The sequence below is a fragment of the Pagrus major genome, chromosome 19 (genome assembly GCF_040436345.1).
Source record: "Pagrus major chromosome 19, Pma_NU_1.0".
Taxonomy (NCBI): Eukaryota; Metazoa; Chordata; class Actinopteri; order Spariformes; family Sparidae; genus Pagrus; species Pagrus major.
In genome coordinates, this window is record NC_133233.1 from 28,103,495 (window position 1) to 28,114,822 (window position 11,328).

The 11,328-nt window shown below is 46.8% G+C and overlaps 1 protein-coding gene across 1 annotated transcript in view; it reads left to right on the forward strand.

Annotated features, from left to right (window-relative positions):
• Nucleotides 1–10,940, forward strand: part of LOC141014275 (protein NLRC3-like) — a 59,052-nt gene extending 48,112 nt beyond the window's left edge. The window contains 1 exon segment of the mRNA XM_073488012.1: nt 10,790–10,940. Within this exon segment, the coding sequence (XP_073344113.1) occupies nt 10,790–10,811 (22 nt within the window). The 3' untranslated portion in view covers nt 10,812–10,940.
• The last annotated feature ends 388 nt before the right edge of the window (nt 10,941–11,328 follow it).

Here is an 11,328-nt window from a genome sequence, read left to right on the forward strand (position 1 = left end):
CCCCTCAAGGCCCTCACCTCCTCCAAGGTGCCCTTCCGGTGGTCTTCGGCTGGCAATGAGGCTTTCCAGAGAGTTACTATCGGAGGAGTGGCGACACTGGTTAGAGGGGACCAAATGCCGTTCCTGGTGTGGACAGATCACAAGAACCTTGAGCACATCCAGTCAGCCAAGAGACTGAACTCCTGCCAGGCCCGGTGGTCACTCTTCCTGACCAGATTCAACTTCTCCCTCTCATATTGGCCGTGGTCCCGCAACGTCAAACCCTGATGCCTTGTCTTGGCAGTTCCAGGAAGAGGAGAGGGAGGCTGGCGAACCCGATACCATTCTTCCAGCCTCACGTCTCATCACCACATTTACCTGGGAGGTGGAGGAGAGGGTCAAAGCCGCCATCCAGGACCAGCCCGGACCCAGTTCCTGTCCACCAGAACGCCTGTACGTTCTACCTGACCTATGTTCCGAGGTCCTCATCGTCCATGGTCACACATCTCTGTGGACTTCGTCACGGGTCTACCACTGTCCAGCGGCAACACACCATCCTGACGGTGGTGGACCGGTATAGCAAGATGGCCCACTTCGTGCCCCTGCCCAAGCTCCCTTCAGCCAAGGCAACTGCTAAACTGTTGCTGAAGCATGTGGTCCGTCTCCATGGCATCCCAGTGGACGTGGTTTCTGATCGGGGCCTCCAGTTCGCCTCTGGTTTCTGGAGAGAATTCTGCTCGCTTCTGGGGGCCACCGTCAGTCTCTCGTCAGGATACCATCCCCAGTCAAGCAGTCAGACGGAGCACAAGAATCAGGAGATGGAGACGGCACTCCGCTGCATGTCATCACAATCCCCTTCGTCTTGGTCCAAACAGCTCCTGTGGGTGGAATAGTCCCAAACCACCCTGACCAGTTCCGCCACAGGCCTCTCTCCCTTCCAATGCGTCTACGGCCACCAGCCACCTCTGTTCCCGACCCTAGAGATCTGTTTTGTAGGACTAGATGATAATATCCCTAGTTGCATATTGAGCCTAGCTGCTACAAGACTCTGTGGCATGGTCAAGTGAGAGATGACGTTCTCCGGGACAGACCCACGACACCTCCAGAGGGTTCAGCTGTGAATCCTGGCGTTCTTGTGCTTCTTGGCTCACCCCCATCTGCTCACTTGAGGGCCCAGGTGACGTCCTTTCTTCTCATCCACAGCCACTGACTCCCCTTTTCCACACCTCTGGAGATGCCTTGGACTGCCTGCCGATGGGGCTTCCCTCGCACTCCCATCTCCCGTAGTAGCCTCAATGTTGATGAGGCTACAAACCCTCTGCAGCCTACTTCCACCGGTCGGACCTTTGCTGTCCAGCCTCGATCTGTCCACGACAAGACCGCTCCTTCCTTGCTGCACTTGGCCCATGATGTCCCTGTGCTGGAGTTCTGCTGTTGCCTGCTTGGATGCTACAGAAGGTGTCCATTTCCTCCAAGTGGTCAGTCTGGGGGCAGCTTTGGCTACAAATGGATCTCTGGAATCCATTAGCATCATCTCCAGTCTGACTTTGGCACACTTGTACTCCTCTGAGAGACTAGAAATGGGTAGCTCTAAAACTCCTTTGCCATAGAGCCCTATGCTGCTGAGGCACCTGGGAAGACCAAGCCACTTCCTTGCATAGGAGCTGATCAGTCTCTCCAGTTTTTCCACCTTAGAAAGTGGCGCTTCATATATGGTGAGTGGCCACATGAGGAGTGGAAGTAGACCAAACTGCATGCACCAGAGCTTCAACTTGCCAGGAAGTAATAATAATAATAATACATTTTATTTCATAGGCGCCTTTCTGTCACTCAAGGACACCTTACAGTAAAAAAGAAACAATGCACAGTACACAATAGAATAAAAGTTAGAAAAAAGTTAAAAATAAAAATAAATAAATAAATAAAAAGAAAGCCACAAAAGTAAAAAAGTGGAAAAAAGGGAAAAAGTAATCTTAAGCAGGTGTGTTTTGAGTCGGGACTTGTGTACTGATGTTCCTTATTTCGGGTGGCAGAGAGTTCCAGAGCCGGGGAGCAGAGCGGCTGAAAGCTCTGCTCCCAAAGGTGGTGAGACGGGCCGGGGGGACAGTCAGCAGAATGGAGGAGGATGAACGGAGGGTGCGAGAGGGAGTGGCGATATGGAGAAGATTGGAAAGATATGCGGGGGCAAGATTGTGAATGGCCTTGAATGTTAGCAGAAGGATTTTGAAGTCAATGTGGGACTTAACCGGGAGCCAATGGAGCTGCTGTAGGACGGGAGTGATGTGGTGGATGGAGGGGGTTCTGGTGATGACACAGGCAGCTGAATTCTGGACCAGTTGAAGTTTGTGCAGGGATTTGTGGGTGAGACTGGAGAGGAGGGAGTTGCAGTAATCTAGGCGGGAAGTGATGAGACTATGGACAAGGATAGCAGTGGTATGGGGAGTAATGGAGGGGCGGAGGCGGTTGATGTTGCATAGGTGGAAGTAAGCAGACCGGGTGATGTTGTTGATGTGAGACTGGAAGGAAAGTGTGCTGTCGAGGATGACACCCAGACTCTTAACCTGTGGGGAGGGGGAAACGGAGCAGTTATCAATGATGAGGGGGAATCTGTTGGTTTTGGAAAGTGTTGATTGTGTGCCAATGAGAAGAATCTCAGTTTTGTCAGAGTTGAGTTTTAGTAGATTTGAAGTGAACCAGGATTTTATTTCAGTTAAGCAGTCGGTAAGGGAGGAGGGCGGGTGGTTGGAAGTGGGCTTGCTGGCGAGGTAGAGCTGGGTGTCATCTGCATAACAGTGAAAAGTGATGTTATGTTTGCGGAAGATATTGCCAAGGGGAAGGAGATAAATGATAAAGAGGAGGGGCCCCAGGACAGAGGCCTGAGGCACACCCGAGGTGACAGGGGATGGTTGGGATGCGAAGGTTTTTAGCTGGATGAACTGAGTGTGGCAGGAGAGATATGATTTGAACCAGTTTAGAGGAGTATGAGTGATGCCGAGGGAGGATAGTCTCTGGAGGAGGGTGGTGTGACAGATGGTGTCGAAGGCTGCACTGAGGTCGAGAAGGATGAGAATGGAGAGTAAACCAGAATCAGCTGCCATGATGAGGTCGTTGGTTATTTTTATGAGTGCAGTTTCTGTGCTATGGAGAGGGCAGAAACCAGACTGGAACTCTTCGTACAGGTTGTTGTTGGATAAATGGGAATGGAGTTGAATTGCTACTGTTTTTTCAAGAATCTTGGAGATGAAGGGGAGATTAGAGATTGGACGTAGGTTATTGAAGCTTGTGGGATCTGCACCGGGTTTTTTCAAAATTGGGGTAATTGCAGCAGTCTTGAATGGTGTAGGAACAGTTCCAGTGGAGAGAGAGGAGTGGATGATGGCAGAGATGAGAGGGACCAGGGAAGAGAGGCAGGCTTTGACCAGAACTGTGGGGAGAGGGTCGAGCTGACAGGTGGATGGCTTGGACTTGCGGATAAGATCTGAAATTTCTGAGGTGGTGAGGAGCTGGAAGGAGGAGAAAGAGTGGGTAGGAGGAGGAAGTTCGGATACGACATTGAGGGTGGTTTGTGAGCTGAGATGTTGGTGGATCATCTGGATTTTCTGACTGAGGAATGACATAACGGAGTTACAGAAAGCAGTGGAACAGAGGTGAGATGGCAGAGATTCCGGGGTTTGGGTGATATTCTTGTACAGTGAGAAGAGTGATTTGGTGTTACCTTTGTTGGAACAGATTATGCCAGTGTAATAATTGGATTTGGTTTGGGTAATGCAGTTCTTGTAATGTAACATATGATTTTTGTAAATGTCTTTGTGAATACGAAGTCCAGTTTTCCTGTATAGCCGCATGAGTTGTCATCCTTTGGCTTTCATGAGTCGAAGTTCGAGGGTAAACCAGGGAGCGGAAAGGGAAAAGGAGACAGATCTGGTTTTTAGCGGAGCAAGGGAGTTGAGTATGTGTTGGAGTCCAGTTTTGTAGTGTGAAACCAGCTGTTCGAGGGTGACTGAGTTGTGAGTGGCCATGAGGGAGTCGATGCTGGAGGAGAGGGAATCTAAGTCAATGTCCTTAATATCGCGAAAAGAAATGAGATGGGGGAGCTTGGTAGTGGAGAGAGGGAGTTTTACATTAAATGAGAGGAGGAAATGGTCGGTTATGGGGAGTTCAACTGCAGTTAGATCAGAAGGGGTAACACCAGAGCAGCAGATTAAGTCCAGAATGTGACCCTTGGAATGAGTGGGGGTATCGGTGTGCTGTTGAAATCCAAAACTGTCGAGGCAGGATGCAAAGTCTTTGGTTAGTGGGTTGTTGGTATTGTCCATGTGAATGTTAAAATCTCCCAGTACTATGTTGTTAGGTGAAAGGGTGGATAGATGGGTGACCAGAGCAGCAAAGTCATGTAGAAAGTCATTGTTTGGTTCTGGGGGCCGGTAAACAGTTGCAATGATGGTGGGAGTAGATCCAGAGAGCTGACAAACTGTGGATTCGAAGGAGGTGAAAGCAGGGGTAGGCACCGGCGAGACTTTCCACTTCTTGTGATGGATTATTGCGAGACCCCCTCCCCGGCTGGTGCCACGGGGTTGACAGGTGTAACTAAATGCCGGAGGAGTAGATTCGTTGAGTTGGGAGAAGTCGTGCGTTTCTGTCGATGTTCTCCAGCCCACTGACTACATCCTTCCTGAGCTGATCTACTTGCTCTGTGTCTAGAGAGAGAGACTACATTTTAGATTTACATTTAGCGCATTTAGCAGACGCTTTTGTCCAAAGCGACTTACAATAAGTACATTTGTCACAAGAAGTCTGAACAAGTGAGTCTTGAGTCTTTTGCGAAAGATGGAAAGCGATTCTGCTGTCCTGACATTGGTCGGGAGTTCGCTCCACCACTGAGACGCCAGAATAGAGAAGAGTTGAGACTTCGCTGAGCAGCTGTTGTTTGCTCTCGGCGATGGCTGTACCAGCTGGCCAGCTGATGTAGTAGAGCGAAGTGCTCGCGAAGGGGCATGTGGTCTGATCAGTGCTTGGAGATAGACAGGTGCAGTTCGGTTGACGGCCTTAAAGGCCAGCACCATGGTCTTTAATCTGATGCGAGCCAAGAGCGAGTTGCAGTAGTCGAGGCGGGAGATGACCAGCGATTGAACCAGGAGTTGTGTTGCTTCCTTTGTGAGGAAAGACCGGATCCTGCGGATGTTGTAGAGGGCAAATCTGCAGCATCGGGCCACTGCGGTGATGTTGGGGGTGCAGGATAGTCCGTCGTCGAGGATTACACCCAGGTTCCTCGCAGTCAGTGAAGGCGAGACTGTGACATTCTCTACAGTGACTGACAGGTCCAAGTGAGGGCAGTCTTTCCCCGGGATGAAGAGTTCAGTTTTACTAAGGTTGAGCTTGAGATGATGGGCAGTTGTCCAAGTGGAGATGTCTGCCTGACATTCCGAGATGCGCGTGGCAACGTGGGTGTTGGAGGATGGAGGAAAGGAGAGGAACAGCTGGGTGTCATCAGCATAACAGTGGTAAGAGAATCCATGTGATTTGATTGCAGAGCCTAGTGATCTAGTGTATAGTGAAACAGGTCCACGTGGGTAAGATGAGGAGTCCAGTTCCTCCTCCTCGACCTGTTTGTCTCGAGGAGTGTGAGAATGAGTAGGCAGTTGAGAGGGCAGCTGGAGTGGCAGTGTTTTCTGGAGTGATCCAGGTCTCCGTGAGGGCCAGGAATTGGAGAGTCTGCAGGGAGGCATAGGCTGAAATGGTATCCACCTTCTTGACTGCAGACTGGCAATTCCATAGTCCTCCTAGTACTTCAAGTGAAATCTTCTCCGGTTAGATGTCCTGACTGGGATTGGCAGGGACCCATGGCTGGGAATGTTGGTGGAAAGTGTCACTCTAGTGACTAGCCTTTACGGGCTAGATTTACCTCATGCGGACATAGCTCCGCCCTGTAATCACTCCTATTCAACACACCTGGCTTGACAGAAACTCACTTGAGAACTACAATGGTCTCACAACAACTGACACAAAAAGTATCTAGACAAGATTAAATATTTCAACTAACTTTCTTCACAGAATGCCTAAACACTGAGTCTACAAATTCTCTTTGCTCACCAGCAGCAGTTCAGCTTCCTTCACCTCTGCCTCCAACCGCCACCGCTCCCAGGCTCCAGAATATCAGCAAGGTCAAAAGGTTTGGCTCTCCACCCGTGACCTTCCCCTGAGGCTGGAGTCAAAGAAGCTGGACCCTCGCTTCATTGGTCCCTTTGAGGTTGTCAAGATCATCAACCCAGCAGCAGGGAGACTCAAACTCCCCAGATCCATGCGCGTCCATCCCACATTCCATGTCTCCAGAATCAAGCCGGTTCGAGAGAGGTTTCATCGACGGCGGCCTCACATACACGGTCCGCCGTCTCCTGCTATCCCGCCGACGTGGGAAGGGTCGCCAATACCTGGTGGACTGGGAGGGATATGGCCCCCGAGGAGAGATCCTGGGTCCCTGCCAATCACGTATTGGATCACCATCTTATCAGGGACTTTCATCAGCGTCACCCCGATCAACCCACCAGAACCAATTATATCCCCAGACCATGGACTCCACCCCCCCGGCCATCCCATTGATCAGAACCATCGGATGACGAGTCCGACACTGACAATAGGTACAATGATAACCCCCTCTCTCACGTGGACGACGCATTCCTTACAGTCGGGGATGAGGGGATGGAGGTGGACGTCTCGGACGAATATTAAGAATCAAGAGTAAAATAAAACAAAGGCTGTATTCGAAACTGCATACTATACTGCTAGTACTACTGATTTGGCCAAAATGTAGTATGTAGTATGCAGTATGCAAACAAAAGCAAAATCTGCAGTATGTGAAAAGTTCCCGGATGTCGTACTGATTCGGAAAATATTTCCAGTATGCATCCGACCAGTCTACTCTGCCTACTGTTTCCCACAATGCAATGCGCTGGAGCCTGGATTAAAAAACGTAATGGCGGCGCAAAGGACCGTCCCCGAGGAATACAAATATAAAGTACCACATTTAAAATAGGTACAATAGAAATACAGGCTGTTGTACATATGAAATGAATTTTTTTTAATTAATATTTGGTGATTTCGGTACATACAGAGCTCCCGAGACAGCGCTATACTGTATACTGTCCACTACAAACATGAAGCTTCCCTCTAGCGGTTAATCTTAAAAGAGCAGCGGTTAAGGTAACTGGCTTGCTGTCTCCCCGCGGACGACGACGCATGTTGGCCGGCGGAACACCTCTGGAGGCGGGGCTGCTGCCTCTGAGACGACCTGCTCCTTCCGGAGGGTTAGTCCCTCAGGTGGAGCTTCACTTCTCCGAAAACATTGAGGCAAATTACTAAACAGCCGTTATTTGGGTAAACTAACCGCACATTGGGGATCTAAACAGTTACTTTCTCGCATGAAAAAATATTAAAACTTAATAAAGTGACATAATAACAGCGCTACAGTGGGAATAAAACAGCTTTGCGCCTGTTTTACAACTACCGCTGCCGGTCGCCACGAAATGCATTCTGGGAAACTTGCATACTGCATACTGCATACTGCATACTGCGGTGTGAACAGCGTCAGTCTGCTGAAGTAGCATACTGAATCCCACATTCAGTATGCAGTATATACTAACACAGTATGTAGTAGGCAGTACGGTAGTATGCGGTTTCGAAAACAGCCAAAGATTTAAAGTCTGCAGGTTTTAGATAAGAGATGAGATAAGATGAAGGTTTGCTGAACCACTGATGTAAATAGCAAATGTTAATCGGAACAGAATGTTTCAAACGGTTTTGACATCAAATGTATGAAGTAAATATAAAGTGTCTTCTTTCATAATAACATTTTTGTAATACCTGTGTCATGACAGACTTTATAACTGTGGACTCTCAGAGACTCACTGTGAAGTTGTGGCCTCAGCTCTGAAGTCCAACCCCTCCCATCTGAGACAGCTGGACCTGAGTGACAACAGCCTGAAGGATTCAGGAGTGAAGCTCCTGTCTGTTGGACTGGAAAGTCAAAACTGTGCTCTGGAGAGTCTGAGGTCAGTTCATTGTCTTGTTTTTCCATATTAAATTAAAATCCTTCACTGAGACTTAAACAGTTTAGTTAGTTAACTTTCAAGATTTGCAGTAGCATAAATCTGAAGAAAAGTCAGTTCTTTGAGACATTTTCTGTGTATCTAAATGGCTCCATCCTGTGGTGTTCAGAAGATGCTGCACTGAAGGACTCTATTCAGTGTTTTTATTTATTTGTTTATGAACCACTCGATTACTTCCAGAGGTGTTGCTATATCAAAAGTTTATGAAGTGGACAGCCTGCAGCCAAACAGACTCCAGTTATCACCCAGACCATGATCTATAAATATATTTTTTCCTCTTACCTGTGGTGGTATTTTTCCATCTACTGTAGATTAGCTGGACCACGGATGTAAATAGCAAATGTTAATGAGAACAGAATGTTTCAAACTGTTTTGACTTCATCATTTAACAGACATTATAAGCATTATACTCAGTTCATAAACATGCATGAATCAACATTTAGGCACCTTGAGTAACCATATACTTGTTTTTGTCACTTTGTGTATTTTGCAGTGTTGAACCTGCATCCTGTTGGGTTCAGGTGTTTGGAGTTTCCATTTTCTAAACTTCTACATTCTGAACCTTCTTCAGCTCTGAACAGATTATTAAACACTGAATGATTTCAAGCAGGAACATTGTCTTCTAAACTTACATCATGTATTCTTTATTCAGATTGGAGGGCTGCAGTTTGTCAGAGATCAGCTGTGCTTCTCTGGCCTCAGCTCTGAAGTCCAACCCCTCCCATCTGAGAGAGCTGGACCTGAGTAACAACAAGCTGCAGGATTCAGGAGTGAAGCTGCTGTGTGATTTTCTACAGAGTCCAAACTGTAGACTGGAGACTCTGAGGTCAGTTCACTGACTCTGTTACTGCTAACTAATATTTGAGTTTACATTCATACATAACTTACATTGATAAAGTTGTAGATTTCCTTTGGTTCATATTTTCAATTTTCTTGAACTAAATTTCTTCTTCAGTCACAAAAGACTTCTGTTTCTTCAAGAAACTGTAGAAAATGTTCAGTTAGTTGTTAAAGTTAATTAATGTTTATGATTTAATCTGTTAACAGAAGAACTGAACTTACATTTGATTTAAATTGATAAAGTTGAGAAGCTGAAGTAGAAATATTTTGATTTCTGTTGATGTCAATGTGTTTTCACAAATAATGTCTGATCATTGATATTGATCCTACAGAACACACACAGATCAAAGCACATTTTCAAAAGAAGATGTTTAAAAGAAAATTCAGTTTTTCTCCTCTAATAACAGACCTGACTGAGATCAGCAGCATGTTATTAATCTGTGTTGACATGAACAGCTGTATGAATGTTGTGCTGACATGTGGATGATGTCTGTAGAAGGCTGATGATGATCCACAATAACACAATGACAAAGTTACTCTACTCATTTTAGAGAAAAGCTCATTGATGAGGACACAGTAATGTTGAGCTACACATTTAAAACCTGAACACATCTGATTATAAATGGATTTTTATCTCCATCATTTATTCTTTGTTCAGATTGAGGAGCTGCAGTTTGACAGGGATCAGCTGTGCTTCTCTGGCCTCAGCTCTGAAGTCCAACCCCTCCCATCTGAGAGAGCTGTGGCTGAGTGACAACAACCTGAAGGATTCAGACATGAAGCTGCTGTGTGATCTGAAGGAGAGTCCAAACTGTAGACTGGAGACTCTGAGGTCAGTAGAGGGTTGGAGTCAGTTCATGCTGGTTTCAGCAGTATTGTACTAAACACAGTATCAAAGTAAAGATCCAGTATTTCCTGCTTTCCTCAGTGAAGCTGTGAGAGGAGAACGGTGACAGGCTTCATGATTGGACAGAAAGACAGAGAGAGAGAGCAGTCAGCCAATCAGACGAGCCAGAAGCTTGTTGCGATCGTGTGTTTGAGTTGATGTGAAGACGACTGTTGTTGTTGTGTTCATGTCTACAGGAAATAAAGCTGGATCACAGCTGACAGCATCACAGGATGTATAGAGACAGTGTCCTCATTCATCAAACTGTCGGAGCATCAAATCTGATCTCAAAGTGTTTGTTCTCTCATTTCAACACTGAACAACTGATCAGTTCGTCTTTGTCACAGCTCTCAGAACAGTCTGACTGAAGCCTGCAAATCACTGGCTCTTATTTCAGAGAACCATCATTACATTTAGTAACCATGTGGTCTGTATACAGACCAGAACCTCTGCTGAAGTCCACAAACCACAGCTGATGTTTTACTGTTCAGTGTAGGACCTTTAACGTTATATTTATATCTGCCCATGTGTCATTTGATTTGTCCAGATATTTTTATAACAGACTCCATATTTACATATTTGTCATGTGATGTTTCCAAAGTAGATGAAATATTTAAATGTGAGTGAGACTCTGGTTTTTAACAGCAGTAAATCATCATTAAAGTGAGCTGTGAGTATCTCTCTGTTCCTGCAGTAATGATGCGTTCAGGGACTGTCAGCAGTTTATTTCCACTGTGTCCTTCAGTGAAACCTGCAGAGTAAACAGACTTGATGTCCAAAGTGTCTGCTGGTCTGTGAGCTTCACTCCAACACGTTAACATGAGAGCTGAAAGGAAGCTGGCTACGCTACACAGCCGCTCCACTTGTGGTCTGAACAGGACTGAAGTCCTGCTGGTCTTTATATCACTGACTGACAGCTGATGGAGGGAGTCTCTGCAAACACTCATTTATCACTTTACTGTCTCTCTGCTTCTCTCATCAGATGGAAGTCTTCTTTGTGGTGAGGAAGGTGGAGGTGTTGAGAGGATCAGCTGTGTCCTGATGATCCAGAGAGGTTGAAGCAGCACCATCAGCTGGTGGGTGGAGAGGCTCTGACTGGGCCGTGTTACTGGGAGGTGGAGTGGAGAGGAGAGCTTCATCCAGCAGTGACTGATGGACCAATCACAACAAGTGGAGATGATTGTCAGTGCTGCAGTGTGAACTGCTCTGAGATCAGCTCCACTGTCACACACAATGTCCAGTCCAGCATCGTCCCTGTGTTCCTCTGGATGTGACAGAGTATCATCAGTGTATCTGGACTGCTCTGCTGCTGCTCTGTCCTTCTACACAGTCTCTGCAGACACACTGACGCTCCTCCACTCCTTCTGCTCCACACTCAGACACCTCCTCCACCTGGAACCTGGATCTTTATTCTTTTATTCACTCACATCTTCTCAACACAAAGAGCCTCAACACATTAATCTATCGAGGCCTGTTTATCACCACATAATCGTACATTGACACTTTTAATTGGATATTTCC